Below are 19,459 nucleotides of genomic sequence, written 5' to 3' on the forward strand. Positions count from 1 at the left end.
AAGGGTTCAGGCGCTCGTACAGCTGACGTAGAGAAGGAAATAAGGGTTCAGGCGCTCGTACAGCTGACGTAGAGAAGGAAATAAGGGTTCAGGTGCTCGTACAGCTGACGTAGAGAAGGAAATAAGGGTTCATGTGCTCGTACAGCTGACGTAGAGAAGGAAATAAGGGTTCAGGTGCTCGTACAGCTGATGTAGAGAAGGAAGTAAAATCATCTAAGGCAGCCCGCCATGGGCAATTCAGTGGTCCCAAATATGTTGAGGCCATCAAAAATTGAGGTAAAATATTTGAAGGTATGGCATAGATCTTCAATCCAACATCGTTATTAGAACACTAGCTTTCAGATAACGATCATTGTTATTACGTTCGCTTCTATGTAACGAAATCATTGCTATAACACTTCCTTCGTACAAAATAATCATGGTTATAACACTCACTCCCACCCAACATAATAATTGTTAGAACACTCGCTGCTATGTAACGTAATCATATATACGTTATAAGTAATTAGTCAAGTATTCATGTTACCTCCAAGCTCTTAAGCATGGGGACTTTCTCGAGGAGGCCCTGGTACATTTTGCGCTTCTTGCAGGCGGATTTGAGGAGAATGCGGCGGAAGGTGGTGCGTTCCATAGCCCATAGCGCCCCCGGGGTGGTGGCCTTGATGGTTGCAGCGCGGGGCTGGTTGTACATGAGGGCGAGCTCTCCGAACGACCCAGAGTGCTCATACTTGCCCACCAAACGATCTTGTCCGCCCTCTTGTTTCACGAAAATGTCGAAGCATCCGCTGCACACAAATAAATTAAGATAAGATTCGTCCACAATATCCTGAAAAAATCTATTACCTAACCCGTAGCCTTAGATCAAGCGTGTCTAGTTGTATGGAAATTTTCTTCAATAATTGTCGTCACTTGTCTAAAAACCTGCAGTAAACTCAATTATCTAAATAGCTTCAAATGATTTAAGTCAGTCTCCATAGAAGCTGGAACCATTTTCAGATAGAAATGGAAGAAAAATGGTTGCGTTAGCGCGACGAAACATTTTTCGTGTATAACTTCGTGGATAAGCTTATTACCTCTTTCAGGAGTGGATTCAGACGACCATAAATGTCATGAGACTGGCTTCTTTCAGAATTAAAGGATTTAAAGCGATGCAACTACTGAAATATTATAACCGTCTGTTTATGAGATAAAATAATCGACATTTTAGAATTGTGTGTTCGTGAGAAATACGTTGACGCTCCGAGTATGAACGCCTTTAAAAACAGACTGGACGAAACTATGCAGGAGCATATGTTCAGTCTTAAAATGCCTAGCAAATTACGGACCAGGCAATAAGACTAGACGAAGCTATGCAGGAGCATATGTTCAGTCTTAAAATGCCTAGCAAATTACGGACCAGGCAATAAGTACAGCAGCTATCTCAATCAATCGTCAGTTATGGACAGATCGGGTTCCAAAGTCCGGATCCCTTGTGAATCAAGTCACGAAAAGTTCAAGAATCGGCAACAGGCCATGGGCCTATTTTCTTCAATGTCGAAACTTCTATTCTCTTCTATCAATGAGATACTATAATTGAAATACATTAATTTAACTGCAATAATTCATGTTTTATTCAATATATTGCATAACAGTTAACTTGAGCATCGCGGTAGGCTTGATGGCGACAACGCGACCATCAAGAGCGAGGACAAATCATGTCAGCTTCATGAACCTCGAATAGTAGTTCATTTTCATTCGCAAGGCTAAACTCGCTAAACTCGCTAAATTGGGCAAAATAGTTATTATACTTGCCCAATCTGTGACGGTTGAACTAACAAAGTATTAATTAATCACTGCTGTTCTTCATCCCGTGACTGATTAATAATAAAAATTATACAGCGACGAGCGGTACAAGCAAACAAGCGCAGGCAGGCTGAGGCACGGCAGTTGCGGCGCGATGTTCCCTAAAAGAGCGGGGGTAGGAAATGGGCGGTTAGGAGCTCAACTGCCGCTCATGTGCTGAGAGGGAAGCCCTGTCAGCTCAAACTTGCAACGCGTACTTATATTATCAGTCTGCTTATATCGTTCACAAGGAATTTAAAAGCAACGAAAACACCAAGCAAATTCACCATATCGATATTGAAACGTTTTCAATATCGACATGGTGAATTTGCTTGGTGTTTTCTTTACTTTTAAATTCCTTGCTATGCGTAGTCGCATACAGCACAACACTGAGCTGAGGAAAATGTAGAAGCAGCGATCCGATTTTGGTGGTCAATAAATGGACGCGCAGATTCAAAGTCGGTAAAATAAATGGTAGATAGCGACGTAAATTAACTTTTGTTTCTGGAAACGATGTAAATCAATCAGAAACCGCAATAATTCATTTTACTTTTTCTCCTAATTTGACTATCGTATCGAGCAAAACTTCTGAATCGCCTCGTCGATTCGTCATTATCAGCGGATAAGCTCGATATAAAAACTGCATCTACATACAAAGAATATACTAATACGACATGGCAGGGATGATTGATGATAACCCTCTCCTCCCAGGGCGTTTGATTTCATGAATTTCACTTACACATTACTAAAAATCTACAGCAAAATAAGACCATGAAAACGACATTGACCGTTGCATGCATTTCGGCAACGTAACACTGATTCAGTCATACACAGATTCAGCGAATGATAAGTGATCAACGCTGATTCAATCAAAATCATACGATGAATGCTAGAGTTGCATTTTTATTCAATGAGAGATTTGTTCCCTCCATAGAAAGCATGTAATGAATTTGTACAAGTACAACGTCAACAACCAAGAGGTCGATTTTCGCAAAACTCGATTTTCCGTGAGTAGATATCGCTAATCAGTGCAGCCATAACAGAAACACTGCCAGTAATTACGTTTGTTTGCTTCGTAGTTTAATGAACTAATATTTCATAAGGCTAAACAGGTATTAATTACAACTATCCCAATACGCTCGTGTAAGTCATGGCGCACCATACTATTTAGCGCATTTTCTCATTTATGGAAAAAATGTACTATTGTGCTCGCCATGTACGTTTGCCTGTCCGTCCGCGATTTCACGTTTTCGTCGACGAGAAAATGCGCTCTCTGTCACTCACTGCAGTGAGTACTGAGTTATATTTTTTTATGTTTCATGCACCTTTGTATCGGTTCAACTTCAGAGATTTCAGCGAGCAGAGGTACGTTTTAATGTTTCAAGTACATTTATACAAATGCATATTACAAGAGTTAAAGTACACAGTCCCACCTCTCGATGACGTAGAAGTTGTCACCGTCATCGTCCTGCTTGATGACGCAGTCACCGACCTCAACGCGCTTCTCGAACATGGCGTCCAGCACTTCGCCCACTTGCTCCTGTCGAAAAAATCTACCGTCAGCCACTACGATATCTTACAATCTTCAATTACTTGCAATAATCTTTTAGCTCGTTGGATATGACTCATTTTAATGATCAGTTGAAATGATGTAGTAATTCTTAATAGAATAAAAAAACGCTGCGTAGCTTCATTCCCTGAAAACGCTTTATATAACGTAAACCAGTCAAATCTTCCATCCGATTTACTGGGCAAAGTGTTTTAGGATTATTCGCAAATACAGATGGTCCACACAGCCGTGTGATCTCACTTAACGCCACAAAGAAGATTTCGGCGTTGTTGCAGCAGCGAATAAAAAAAAGTATAGCTATTGCGGTATCTAGGTGTACGGGTATCAGTTTAATCGTACATTGTAAGAGTACGTGGAAACGTGCACGATAGTAATAATAGATCCTACAATTCGGGTACCTAAATAAGATGGTAAATGTTGTAAAGTGTTGTCCAAATTACATGAAACAGAACAAAAATGAAAGAGTTGGATTACAACAAACAGTGAATATATTTACTGAGATTATTCTGTTCCATGTTTTCACATTGAGCAAGTTTTGAAACATTAATGAACACTTTAACCCTCTACCGCCGTGTTTCACTCTTCCTGAACATACAATTATACATAAACTACTATTGTTTGTAGCAACCTGAGGACGTTTGTATGCAACAGAGAACATTATAAAGTTGTCGTACGTGGCGGCAACCAACAGTGCAAGTCATTTTGCGCTCACCAGAACGTATATCCTTTTTGGGAAGTAGGCTTGTGACAATATTGCTACGGTTACTCACGTCAGGCGGTAGAGGGTTAAGCATTGAACTAAATTCAAATAACCAGTTGACTCTCGACAGAGAGAACACGATCAGATGAGGAAACTTAAGCATCTGAATAATAAGCCATCAACGTCTGTTACCACCACCATCAGTTAACCCTCTTTGAGAATCTACCAAAATAACATGGTTGCGATAGGTTTATATAACAAGCAAGCATGATAAATTGTTACCGTTTTCATCGAGACAAAAATGTACCAATGAAGAAGAGCCACATCCTGGACTGGGGGAAATGGAACAATAGAAGGGAACCAATAAATTAATAGCTGCAATTATCGGGAAATTACGGTCTTGTGTCAGGTCATTATCTCACGCCAGACAACAGCCGTGATGGAAGTATATTTCGTGGATCTAGAGTCAGGGAATATTAATAAATGAAGGTATGACGGATGGGATAAACATTTTAATTACAGGAGAATGCACAGTTATTTAAGGGAAAACAAGATGCTTCAGAATAACTCATTAATAAGACACAAAAAAAGTCAAAGGCTATCGTAATTAAGTCCGCGACTTGTCTTCACGCAAAACTGCGGAGAATTTCACTGATTTTTTTTTTGTCTGTATCTTCCTGTTAGAGAGTATGATGTTAATTCAAACGATTCAATCATACACACATATGAAACTTCAATACCTTGATAGATGAGTTAAAATTAATCGAAATGATCACAAAAACATATTCTCACGCTGCGTGGCAATGGATTTCAAGTGAAAAATTGAAAGAATATAAAAACACATCATAATTTGAAACGTCGGCGTCAAAAAAGAATTGAATGAATTAAAAATCTTACAGCCTGATAACTTGGTGTTGTCAAACTTAATTTCGCCCTCCCGCTTGACAGAAGAGATCATCCGGAAAAAGAAGAGTCTATTGATCAAAGTTTTTTTTTCAATTAAGGACTACTAAATTAGCAGGTAATTATAACTGGAGATTTGTTGTTTATTCACACCATTTGGGGGAGGCGAAAAAAAATACAATATATTTAGCACGTACATGTATCTATGGACGCTATTAAGCACTTACATCTACGCGCTTGTCCATAGGCTGCAGTATTGACGAAAACACAAAACTCTTTAAAAAGCATTGGAAATAAAATAAAGTTGGCACAGCAATCGAGAATCTTAAAACCAGATAAAAGTCCGGAAATTATGATTATTGTTGGGCATATTGCAGAATAGGTTCTAGAGTATGTAAAGACAGAGTATGAAAATAGAAGAACATGTAAACCAGGAAACAAACGAAACTATAAAATGTGACTCGAGATTGATTCGAGAATGTTACCTTTTTAGTCAAACTTTTAACTCGAAATGAGAAAATGTTCTTCAATAAGTAGACCATAGGAAAAAAAGAAATGCACAGGAAAAACATAGAATATTCTAAAAAGTTATGTTGCGCTCACTTCTATTCTGATAATATAATGTGTCCACTATGTAATCTTTTTTAAGATTCAAACAGTAAGAAAAAATTAGTGAACAAGAAAGGCACCACGCTCAGCGTAAATTTAAATAACCAAAGATCCCACGAAATTGCTTCATGAATTGTACTCTCAAAATTGCAATAGAAATGTATTAGGCCATTCCTCGGTCACAAATTTTTAGCGAAACTGCAAATGAAATTCCAAAGCGAGCGATTTATTTCCAACCTGGAAAAAAATCCAAGAACTTGTTTAGGAATCACCAACGCGAAGCATATGCCTTAAAAATTCTCCTACGCGATTGCAATATCAAAATGAATTAATGAGTATATCTCATCACTTGAGAAAAATCTGATTTAAAAAAAAGTAAATTATTCATGAACAATATTACTTTATGCTAGAATAAGTCAATCACAATGCATCATAGCTTTTGAAGCAACGATGAGCCTAAACATGCGAACTTAATTTAAAACATTATCCAATTCATTTAATCTTTTGATAAGCCTTCTATAAAAATATACATCTGTATGTTCAACTTCTAAAAAGAACAAATAAAAATGCATGTTAAATTGACAATGTTTCTCTCAAAGTAACACTCGTATTTTAGCAATAGCGCGGTCGTCCTTCGCTCTGAATGCATACACACAAAGGGATGAAAAATTGTGGATAATGTTTAATGTAAAGTTTGAGAATAATACAAGTGAAATAAAAAGAACCGCAAAATAAGGATTTCGTACACATGTAAGAACTAAGAATTCAATGAAAAGTTTAGATCGAACAGTTTTATGAAAATGGCGCGAGAATCCCACACTGAAAATGTAGCGTATACAATTGAAAAACAATCAATTAGAAAATTGCCCTCCTCATTGTCATGAGGATAATCATGTAATCATCAATGATATGATGATTACATGATGACTTAAACGCATATAAAATATGAAGACAGCGGGTTATGATCATCCACAGTAAAAAAAATTAATAAAATAATAAGTAATAAATAAAAAAAATAAAATAACTATAAAGAATGAAATGCCTCACCTGGTCCAGAGATCGGAAAAGGAAGATGTTGCGCACCGTCTCGCCCAGCCGCTGCCGCTGCTCGTCTGACTTCGCGTGGATGATCTGTAACACGATTGTGCATAGCAACGTATTTCACATAATATCAAAAAATAAATCATAGAAAACTCAAAATACAGTAATCAGAGTGGAGTTCCTTACAAATGAACAATCAACACGTTATAAAGATTAACAATACATTAAGTTAATGTATTTTTACTCATCATTCCACTCTCCCTTCCTGAATTTTTCTGTACATAGTAAGACAGAACTCATTTTACTAGTTTCAGTAAACATTATCACTAAGGAACTCCACGGCAAATAAGGGATGCTCAGCCAACGCTCCACACAGAGCTAACGTAGCTCCACAATTTTACGAGCAGATCACGTTCACAATGTTCATTTTCGATTTTATTCTCAATATGTCTGCTGTTATTTATTCGAATTCAATCTACTTGATGAAATAAATTAGATTTTATTTAGAATTTGCGTCACCAATGATTTGTAGAGTTGAATAATACTAGAATAAAAGCTCTCCCCCGAATCTGAAGTTTTCAAATTCGGGTCGCATGACCGCATGGCATCGCTAATCTATTGTCACGCATTCTCGGCCAACAATAGTACAGTCAGTAATGACTGAATTCATATAGTAGTGACTGAATTCATATAGTAATGACTGAATTCATATAGTAATGACTGAATTCATATAGTAATGACTGAATTCATATAGTAATGACTGAATTCATATATTATTTATTCGAATTCAATCTACTTGATGAAATAAATTAGATTTTATTTAGAATTTGCGTCACCAATGACTTGTAGAGTTGAATAATACTAGAATGAAAGCTCTCCCCGGAATCAGACGTTTTCAAACTCCGGTCGCATGACCGCATGGCATCGATAATCTTTTGTTACGCATTCTCGGCCAAAACTACAGTAATGATTGAATTCATATAGTAATGACTGAATTCATATAGTAATGACTGAATTCATATAGCAATGACTGAATTCATATAGTAATGACTGAATTATTATAGTAACAATAGTATAGTAATGACTGAATTCTTACAAACACAATAGTATAACCTAATCCACGTGTCACAAGACTAGTTTCCATTGGAGCGTCAATGATATTTTTTACCGTACGAATATCCAAATTTATCAATAAATGTGTCAGGTAAGAAGCAGATGGATGCTATAAATAGATTAGCGGAATTTGGGCAGTTCGCACGATATGAAACACAATACGGTGATGAGAACAACTGAGTATTATTCCATATCCAATAACGGTAGTCAATATTGAAAGTGACTAAAACAGGTACGTATATTGAGGAAGTGTGATCATGATATTCTGTTCATTAGCAGATAGATTCAATAAATACGAAATAATTATGCATCACGGCAACATTTGATACGCAATGTGTACCAACCCCAACTCGATACTTAGAGTAAATACACAACGCGACGCCCGTAAATTAAATTAACCATGCACGATCCCAAAATAATTATACATTAAAGAACGCCGCCTTCGACAGTTCGCATGAATGGCAAAATGCATAAAAACAGAAATGAAATAAATAATGCTGTTCAGATAAAAGAAAGCTCGAGAAGATTTGTGTCTTAACAGGCAATGAAAAATCCACTGCATTCACAGAGCTCAAACTTCAAGCAGGCGGATAAACCAATAAGTCGAAATGTCGGCAGCCTTGCAGTCTGTTTGTTTCCATACCTCCTTGCTTGGCATGGTGACGGCATGCTTGAAAAGCTTCAAAACGCACCAAAAAGCAATAAAACCCATAAGTTTATTCAGGTGAGCCAATAAAATCGTTGAAAGCAGTCGTTTCACTGGAGGTTTCTCGAGAAATTGCTACGAAACATGAATAGAATATTTGGAATCCGTGGAGGCGTCGTGAAGAAATTGGAAGTAAATACGCACTGAAAAGACTGGGAGAACGTCACAGCCACGTCCGCAGACATCGTAAAATTGTAAAACAAGTTCCCCGCCTGACCTGATGCATTTTCTCTGAAGGCTTTTGAGGGAATTTTTTTAATAATAATGTTTGTTTAAAAAATTTCTCCTCATAAAATGCAAGATATTTTGAAATATAGATTCCCTAAATTAAATTAGAAAGGATTTGTTCCAAGAAAAATTATAATATTTTTGACAGAAAAGGAAAAGAATTTGGATTCGTATACGTGGCAATGCCCCAACTCGGGTGCCGGCGAATAAAACAGTAGACTTCTGAGAAGGAGGCTAGATAAATACAGTGCTTGCGCCGGTCAAAAGCCACATGTTGTAAACATTTTGTTTGCAGACGCCAAACATAACGGCAGCCACGCGCCAGAAGCGCTCGGCACCAGCGAGGACGATAACACAAAGATAAAGAAAAATAGCGTTGGAATGTTCCAATTATTGTGATTAAAAAAGAGTACATTAATTTCCTTAAATCAGGGAATGAGGGCTGTGTATTTCATTGAACACGAACAGTTTGTACAAGGAAGTGATAAACATGCATGATGAAAATTAAGTATTACATTTTTGTAATACAACGTTTGCTTCATGAATAAATTCGCACAGCGCATCACTCAAAGGCGGTAAATGAAAGTATGTTTATAGCGAACTAGTTTCTCATCTTAGTTCATATTATGGTAATAATAAATTAGAATCAATCTAACGTAAATGGTATATCTGGCTCCCAAGGCCAAATTCTTACTACTACATCCATATTTTTCAATCATAAACATGAATACCTCTCCTTTCTCGACGTACACTTAAGATTGAAACTTATATTGTGGTCCCTCGTCCATCTTAATGGACCTGTAAATCCCTGCGCGATTCTGATATTCTCAGGAATAACAGGCGGTCATGTCAGCCACTCCAACACTCTAGAACTCGCCCATCTATACATTTATTTATTTATTCATTAATACGTGGAGAACAAAAGAATGTTACTGACCCGCTCTCCCTCGTCATCATCTACACATTTATCTAGCTATTTATTAATACGTGGAGAACAAAAGAACGTCACTGACCCGCTCTCCCTCGTCATCATCTACACATTTATTAATATATTTATTACTATTATTATTATTGTTATATATTATTGAAGAACAAAAGAATGTTACTGACCCGCTCTCCCTCGTCATCATCTTCCTCAGGGTTGTACGCCTCGGCGAATACCGACTTCCGTCTCGTGATGCGACCTGGCGGAGGTTCTGAAACGAAAAGTCAAGCGTCATAAACTAGTTCAGTCACTTGCAATAGTTAATCCATAATCAAGAACGTTATCCATTCTTTCAGCCATATTAGTTAGAAAAAACCTAACTTCATTGACTCTCGGGACGATGTCAGGAGAAAACACTATTTTCGAGCATATCAGAAGTGAGGCACATTTTCAAAACGTATGAAACAGAAGCATAATACGCTGATATAAGAAACGTGGCGTAAAACAAAGTATTTTCATGTTCTTCGTACTTGTGTAGGTGGAGAATTAAGAGACTAGATAGCTGGCGCTGGTCCACATTCTGCAATTAAGTGCCTCACAAAATATACAGAAAGAAGCTCCATGTCGTGCGGGGCGCGCGACAGATTATTTGCTTGAACAATGCGCAGCGCAGTCATAAGAAATGATGTTCTCATATACGCACAATGCCTCGTACAAGACTACATAAATTCTACTCTCTGATGTATCGCATGGACTTGTGACTCTGCGACATTAATTCGAAGCGCAGAAACATCGTCTGATTCATAGCAGGCAGGCAGTTAGTTACATACATGACAAGAAGCATGACAAGAAGCATAACAAGGGGCATGACAAGAGGCATGACAAGATTCATGACAAGAAGCATGACAAGAAGCATAACAAGGGGCATGACAAGAGGCATTACAAGATACATGACAAGAAGCATGACAAGATTCATGACAAGAAGCATGACAAGGGGCATGACAAATGACAAGGGGCATGACAAGGAGCATGAGAAGAAGGATGACAAGAGGCATGACAAGAATCATAAAAAGATCAGCTAGGGTATGACAAAACTCTGCAAATCTATGCTATGCATTCAATTATTTTGCCCCAATTTCTGATGGCCTCAACATATTGGGGGCCATTGAATTGCCTAAATGGCGGGCAGCCATCGATGATTTTTTATTTCGTTTGCCGTATGGACGGCTAGGAAAAATAACTACTAAGAACATTTTTCGTGGATGTGCTCATTGCCGAAATAACTTAATAACTGCTGTTATAATAAGACAGCAAGCACTTGCTTGCTGACGATAGACAATAGAATGATTGAAGATAGAAATTGCGGATGATAAAATTGTTCATTCATGTATGTTAAGAAATTTGCACTCCTTAAACCTTGAAAGAATGGAAAACTTTGGTAGGATGGATTCAAGAATACCCCCAGATGGATTCACCCAGAATACAGCAGTAATGCAGCAGGTATGTGGCCAGGAGAAGACAATTCATCGGGAAACAACTACCTGAGACAGCAGTCCCCCCAAAAAAATCGCTCGGCGCCACTAACAAACGACGAATTTTACAGTTCTATGAATCAAGTACAGAAGGAAACATTCCATTAAGTGGATGTGCACACAAGATGGCACTAGACGACAAAATCTAGCAGCAGGTGCTTGTGTTATTGGTATACAGCTAAATCCGGCGCATACGTTATTGGTATACAGTTAAATTGGTAACGTACTGAGCGCGTTAAAGAATGATTGTACGAATACAGCACTAAATGTGAATTGTCAGGCTATACTCGAATCAGACTTGACATTACTGATCTAACGTCAAAATTTTAAGTGGTGCAACGCGTCCAATCTCCTGACAAAACCGTGAACTAAAAACGCGACCGTAATACCGATGAGCTCAATTGCCGCTATCGAAGTCGTATTATTTTTAATACTTCTACAAGCAGTAGATTGCAACATAGGCGATAATGTCAACACGGAAATTCTCCACTAACGCAACAAAATTTCTCAACTACAACAGATGACATCGTTACAGTCCAGAATCCAGATGATACCTATATTAATGTTAGGATTAATTATGTGATCTCTATTGACAACAATTGAACAATTGATGCCAAACAAAATTGTGATTAGGAAAGTCGAATGAAATTAAATCATCTAAAAATAACACTTAATTATTCTTGTCAGGTAAACTCCATTGCGCAATTAATTAGAGCTCAAAATAAGCCAAAGAATTAAATGAAGAAATAAATTTTTAATCTTCAAGAAAATACCTTCTCGGAAGTACTTTTGAAAATAATTGCTTGACGTCAGAAAAAATCAAACATCGCTCGTTCACCGACTCGTACTAGAGCTGATCATATCATGCATTATTTAGAACTCGACTGATCGAAGTCACGACGAACAGCACGTGTGTCACATCGTTGCTACATGCTTTGGAATATTATTTGTGTTCGTTACATTAACTACATTAATTCTTGACACGATATACACTCTGAGTACAAAACTTGTATATGTATTAAATATATGTATTTATGAATAAGTTATATAAACTTTTTAGGGCAACTTACGTCAAGCTCAAATCTTGTGAGGCTGCAAAAACATCCACAAATTTTATCAGAAATCTTAAACCATTTGCTTGAACCTTGAAATATATTTTTAACCATTTATTATGATGAAATTCAGCACCATCATCGTTATGGTATTCGAGTGAGTTAGTTCACGTATAATTCAACGAACGCTGATATGATTCCTTCATCAGTTGTGATTGAATCTCAAGTAAATATAAAAGTGTCTAACACAAAATATTATGTATTTTTGTGAAGGGCTCTGGCAGTCTAACAAATCATCGCTATACGAGGTATGCGCGACTACATCTATAAGAAGTGGCACATACAGAAAAAGCTGAATAATCAACAATTCAAAACTGCACAACAATAATGATGGCCGAGTCCACTACAAATTGACCTAAAAATATTTTACAAGTTAAAGTGTTTCTTTCCCATTGTATCAAAAATATTCGTTTTAAGCAAGTTAGCAGTTGAATTTTGAGTTGCGACTTCTAAAGCAAAGTTTGTGCAAAGCCGTGACCATCAAAGTACGACGATTGGGAATTTTCTTTCAAGATATCCTCCAAAACCGCCGACATTTTTTACGACTTGTTTTCGCAAAGCAAAGTCGAGAGATTTGGGGCAAAAATATTCAATTTTAAAATGTGCAAGATCTCATAACCCAAAATTACGAGGAAGCACATAAAAAAAATGAATCAATGACAAAGTTCATTTTGGCGGGAAATTAAATAATAATCAGGCTTTAAGGGATCAAGAAGGTGAACTGAGAAGTTACTGAGAAATGGATTAAGTAGAAACGCTAGAAGCTTAATTAATCATTAAATGGAGTCAGAGGTCGACCGATGATCGGTGGAAAGCGTCAGAGCAGGTCAAAAGCTAATTAACCTCTTGGAAGCGTGTGTTATGCGACACTTCTTGTCTACTCTTTATAAACACAGAAGCAGTGAAAACACAAAGAAATAAAAGAATTATGGTAAGAGGACAAAGTTCATTGCCGGTTTTTATTGGAATCATCTGTTCTTTGCAAATATAAGCGTAATCCTCCAGCATATTTTTCTGACTGTGCACGAAATAATGTAATAAAAACGAAAATGAATTTGCAAGTGTGCAAAATTAAATGCAACCTTCAGAAAATCCGATGTAAAATTGCCTTGAAAAACCGCGCTAAAGTAGATAATAGCAGTTAGAATTGATGGTGGCGCGCTACAGCACATTAGACATGGGCATTTACAGCTGTTTGAGCTGCATGCTTATGAAGCGCATCATGCAGACGCATAAGAAGCTTGTAAGAATCAGCAGCTGCGTTATGCAGGCGATGTGGCGGCAGCTTGGCGTGCACCACAGAAACTACGTACAGGTTTCCTTTAGAATATGCAAGGGTTAATATATGCTGGCAATGCAGCAACGTCTTGAGTGTACTTCACTGCGCGTTACACGTCCCTGCGCGTTACACGTCCCTGCGCGTTACACGTCCCTGCGCGTTACACGTCCCTGCGCGTTACACGTCCCTGCGCGTTACACGTCCCTGCGCGTTACACGTCCCTGCGCGTTACACGTCCCTGCGCGTTACACGTCCCTGCGCGTTACACGTCTCTGCGCGTTACACGTCCCTGCGCGTTACACGTCCCTGCGCGTTACATATAGAACCGAGCTGAGCAACACTCCTCGCATGCACCACTGCCTTGAATGTTGCTTTCCACAAATATATTTTGAATTTTCTCTAGTGGACAATAAGCGACGTGCAGCTCGTAGCAATAGCTTATTAACCATACAGTCTTGTGTGATAACTTACGAATTGGTACAATTTTCGTAACTATTAATGAATACGTAAGCAGAAGTTGGTTAATCAATTGACTTTTAAGTAATCAATTAATTTAAGGTAAGTCAAACTTCGATTCCATGGAACAATGTAACATCTTTTATCCGAATTCTATCTACGCACGAGTCTAAATATGAAGCAAAATAATAAAGAACAAACGAAGCATCATAGGGTATAATGATAGCGATTTCCTCAATCAATATGCCGAAGATGGCCTCGGCAGCGAAGCTTAATTGCAATACTTAAATCCCTAATAGGACAAATTCATTTTTTGAACAAATAGTAAGAACATCGTCCCTGGAGATGAGAATTGAACTTCATGGAAATGCAGCATTGTGGATGTTTGGCTCCAGTAAGGGTGTTACAACCTCACACATATCGATTTATTGAAAAAAGTTCATTGGAAGAAATGATGACAAGGATTTTGCCACGTTTTCGTAGAAGATACCTAGAACAAGTACGTTAATAATTCAGTACGGAAAAATAAATTTGGTAAATCGTAGGTAAATGATTGATTTATTTGTCAGTGAACGCGTGTTTCTTTTTTCATTGTGAAGAAATCGTATACTCTTCCTTTGAGATTCCACTTCTATTGCGAAGAATCCGAATACTATTCTCATTAATTGAAAAGAAACGAACAGCAGGATTATGATAGATTAAAAAAGAAGCCCAGTCATTCATGGCATTTACAGCTCGCAGACGATACATATATTAATAGTCAAGCATTAGTATGAGGACTGTTGGAGCCCCCAACCCTCTGCTGATCGAGGTTACCGCCACGACTTAACTTCCTCGGCCTACAAATGTCACTCACAAGCTAATATTTGAAGTCGAACGCGGGTATTCTTCGGAACACGACGTCGCATTAAATCTATTTCATTTAAAAAAGCTAAATGTAAGCAGCACCTACGGAAACGTCCAAAGAAAACAATATAATAGAAGCTAGGTTACTCGAGGATCACTTCGTTTCGTAGAAATACTCAACTAATAGAGGAAAAGATTCAACGGAGCCAAAAGGCCGACTTCATCGTGCAATACAAGTTTTACTTCAAATGCCCACACGCCATTTCTTCACGTCAAAAGGAGCGAAACCTCCACAAAATGTAAAGTTTGGAATGTCCTCCGTCGCGACAACATGACATTAGTAAACCAGAAACACAGCATTCATCCATCTTGTGTTGCATTGCATTTCCCAAACAGATTTGACCTCGAAGTCAAGAGTCGGTATTATGGAGATCATATAAGCGGATTCGAAGTCTCTCACAACACCACGCAAGCAAGAAGTGGGGCAGGGGCGCGTGTTTCTGGCTTTGCTCTGAGTGTTGGCCAAGATATGACATGGTCATCTCATGTGCCGTCAAAAAATAACAACACAAAACAGGTCTGTCCATGAGCTGCATTGAAATTCTTAAAACAAAAAAAAAAATCAGTCAAGAAAAGACAACACAAGAGTGATTAAGATCATTAACCTAGATTCAACAGTCGTGCCGTCATAAATCGTCGAACTTGAAGAGCAGTAATTGTGATATATATTACGCCATTGCTACCGACACTTACGCTTCCGGTGCAATGAGCGTAAATTTCTGGAACTTGCAGTCAGTATGTTTGCGTCAGCGAAACTAACAACTTACTACCAGAAGCTGCAGCAATACTTTCAGTTCTAGAAGAATTCGCGGATCGAAATTTTTAAAGTATGGATTCGAACACTTATAGTTTTAAACGTCGAAATTAAGGTTTAGAGCTCGAAGGACAAAAATAATGCTAGACCATACAAAAAAAAGCTGATAAACCTGAAAATGCTTCGTAAATTCTGCATTCGTTTTGATTTGAAGAGAAAATTCGAAATTTAACCTACATTTGCAATTATCCCAAATCCGATTTTTTTTTTCTTGCGAAAATAGAAACTAACGGATGAAGCCGTGAGCTGCTCATGTAAGCAAATGTGTATCCAGAATGTCTCGCTTAAAAACAACTGAAAGCTAAACTGGCAGCTCCCAGGATATTGGCGAGGCAGGATAACAACTAAAAAAACAAGTCAGGGTGCACTGAACGAATAATAGTGTGCACGTGAAGGCTGTTTTGGAGGCGCATATGAGTTGCTCGACGAAGCGTGGAAAACATGTGAAAAAATTACTGAGTTTTTCTTATCAAATCCATGAGAAATGCACGAACTCCTTGAGAAAACTGTTGTTGATAAAGTATAAAGGTAGGTAGTATTGATGTTAGGTTTGTTGGGTTCATCCCACAGCATTTCATCCACAAACACGCGAGCTTGGATGTCATTGAAGCTACACGTACAACGTCCAAACTTAGCCGTGTGGATGAGTCGTAAATGCGTGTCATCGTCTCGAAGATTATTAATTTTGAATTTCAAATTTGACATTCAGGAATGATGAGTTCTTACTGAAAATGTATCTATGTCTCGTTGCTAATTTTTGACATTTGTGGTTCATAACGGAAATTAAAAGTCAAATAAGGTCTCGGTAATGCAAATTTCGGCTTTTAGTTGGTCTAGATTTCTATAACCAGTATGAGCAAATCTCGTATAATGAAACGCCGGCCACCTATACAGTAGCTTACAACATGCGGTATATTCCGCCGTCGAGTGTATTATACGTATAATGAGCATGGTGACACTTCAAACGGTTCCTGTAATGATCCGGGTTCCGAAAAGGCATGAAAGGCAAATGATTAAAAAAATATTGCCATGCTGTTATTTTGACACAGCTCAGCCAAAAACATGATACAAGGAAAATAACTTGAGCTGTGCGGTTGTGCGTTAAGCGTAGATTAAAAAAAAACTAAAAAAATTAGGCTCTATATATAGGGCATAACCTGTGAATACAACTTTAACGATGGAAAGAAAGTTTTACTTTAGTCTAAAATTAGTCGTAGCGTGTACTAAATTGGACATTTAAATATTTCTCAATGAAAATTTAACTTCTACGAATATAAATACCAAATTTAAACGAGAAAACTTTCCAGTTTCAATCGACTTTCTTTTTGTAGCGAACAGATAAATTATTATTAGGAACATTCATCCTTCGCGAACACTATAACTGCACATAGAACACACAGCACTTGCATTAATGTAATAACCTTAAATGGTACAAAAAATTCATTATTATATCATGCTTGCAATTACTAAACACACCGAATTTTCGCAATCTTATGCAGAACTTGTGCAAGCGAATTTCTAATAAGGAACAGGGAGAACAAGTCTAGTTAAATGGAAGTCAGGAGCAGAGAACCGGTTTTTATTCATTTCAATATGAATAAATATTAATGATGTACTGATGAATGATGTACATTGAATACATATGTCTGATGTACTCTCATTTACGCGTGTTCGAGAAAGTACACATTTTGATCCTTATATTGGCGTCCAACGCATTTTCGTGGCGATAGCATTAATTAATGGCATTCGCATAACATTAAGTAGAATTACGGTACTCAGGAACAAACAGGAAATTTACAGCTGCTCACATGAAGCGGACACAAAGATTGAAATAGTTTGATGACCAGTAAGTCAAGCTTAAAGAAGAGCTGGTATACAAACACACATAACAGCACACTTGTGCTAATAAAAAACAGCATACCAATAATCAAGAAGACATACGTACAGTTACATGCACTACCATATTCACACTCGCTCACTGAAATACTAACACAAGCACGTGTTTGTAGTACAGGCCGATCATCGTCCCTGAATTTCCTCACATTCCTACGTCGAGGAAGATAAACTCACGTGTATAGGAGCTCTCATAGAGAGATGAGAGAGCGGCCGTGCGTATACGAGAGTAGCACGAGCGCCGTCTGGCGCACAGCCAAGCGCCTGTCACTGCAGCGCATACCGCGCGTGTTGCGCTCACATCACGCGCCAGGTTGTGTACTTCTCGTGCATCATGACGCATGAATGCAGCGGCCATCAGCTACAACCACGCGTGCTGTGTACTTCTCGTGTATCATGACGCATGAATGCAGCGGCCATCAGCTACAACCACGCGTGCTGTGTACTTCTCGTGCATCATGANCTAGATGTGTATAAGAGACAGGAAGTATGTTGTTGCAAATAGATATGCATTGTAGCATGAGCAGCCATCAACAGTCCCGTGTACATGATCATGTTTGTCTTGTAAATGAACTTTGTGCAAGCAGCAGAAGTATCCAATGTCAAACACTGAATAGCAAACTGAAAGCTTTATAAACAATAAAACAAACACCAAACACACTACATACTTTGACGTTATATTGGATGAAATAAATTTCGCATTTGCAGATAGAAGCTATATTACCTCTTATAATTAAGTGCATGGTTTACATGGTTTATTCGCGACATGCTTTACTTCATATCATGATGCAAATAATATACGATTTTTACTCAGCCGCGAACTGCAATACGTGCACGCTCATGCATAGCTGGGTTCGCATGATGAAGCAATTAATTAATGAGTGACACTGCAGCGCATCTCATTAATTCAATCTACTGAGCCTGATCATGTAATAAAGATTGATTAATGATCAGACGTTACTTTTGACGGCGTGTAGCCTCGCCTACTAGCGTGTCTTGAGAGTGATAATTTATAGTTGGATACCAACTTCCAGGTGGATTATGATTCGCCGAAACAATGAGTAGGTAGTTTTTTTTCTAATTTGGCGTTTAGCTTTTTTTTAATTCTTCTCCTTTTCAGTCGTTTCCACAGAATTTTGCTGCAAGGGGCAAAAATATTCCTGTAAAATTTATTCATTTGTATATTGGCTGATTAGCTGTAGAAATTCTTGGAACATACGGCACTTGCAAAATATTGTTTATGAGCAGGAATTAGTTCCAGTAAAATATTAGCGTGAAATGTTATAGTAAAAAAACTAATAAACTAACTAAACTAAATAATAAACGTAAATACTTCATATTAAAATATACAAATACTTTATAGTAAAAATGTTTGCATTGAATGAAAACCGTCAGATTTCCACCGCTCATAGAGCTTTTTCATGGACTTATCAGTCGCGCAGGTCACTGCGTCGCAGCTGAAAAGCCAAAACTGTCTCGTCAGCAGACAAAATAATGCTCACGATCGCAAGAAATTTCAGTAAACTTCCTTGAAGCAAGTGTGAGAAATCGCAGATCACGGCAGGACATATAGGTCATGTGCACCAGCTTTGGAGAAGTTATTGAGCACAAATTTCACGGCTAATATTCCTTTACTGCTTTTTGTATGAGTTAAAATGGCTTAAATAGGAAAATAAATTGTATATTCGCTCGTAATGGAAATAAAATAAACTATGAGCGTCGAATAATTAAGGCTGTAGACTTGCGAACTGAATTCGTGTAACAAAGAAGTTCAACGATGCGAGATACAAAGCAAACGTACGTCAAGTTTTCATGGTGAAATGGCAGATGTGGAACGATTGTTTCATGAAG

At 37.9% G+C, this 19,459-nt stretch overlaps 1 protein-coding gene across 1 annotated transcript in view; it reads right to left on the minus strand.

The window, feature by feature from the left end:
* Positions 1-19,459, minus strand: part of LOC108669510 (cAMP-dependent protein kinase type II regulatory subunit) — a gene marked incomplete in the record, with an annotated part of 50,370 nt that overhangs the window by 6,944 nt on the left and 23,967 nt on the right. The window contains 5 exon segments of the mRNA XM_018156857.2: positions 45-63; positions 527-785; positions 3,255-3,361; positions 6,651-6,734; positions 9,802-9,887. Coding sequence (XP_018012346.1) covers positions 45-63; positions 527-785; positions 3,255-3,361; positions 6,651-6,734; positions 9,802-9,887 — 555 coding nt within the window.

This window comes from Hyalella azteca, unplaced genomic scaffold (assembly GCF_000764305.2).
Source record: "Hyalella azteca isolate HAZT.00-mixed unplaced genomic scaffold, Hazt_2.0.2 contig12328, whole genome shotgun sequence".
Lineage (NCBI taxonomy): Eukaryota > Metazoa > Arthropoda > Malacostraca > Amphipoda > Hyalellidae > Hyalella > Hyalella azteca.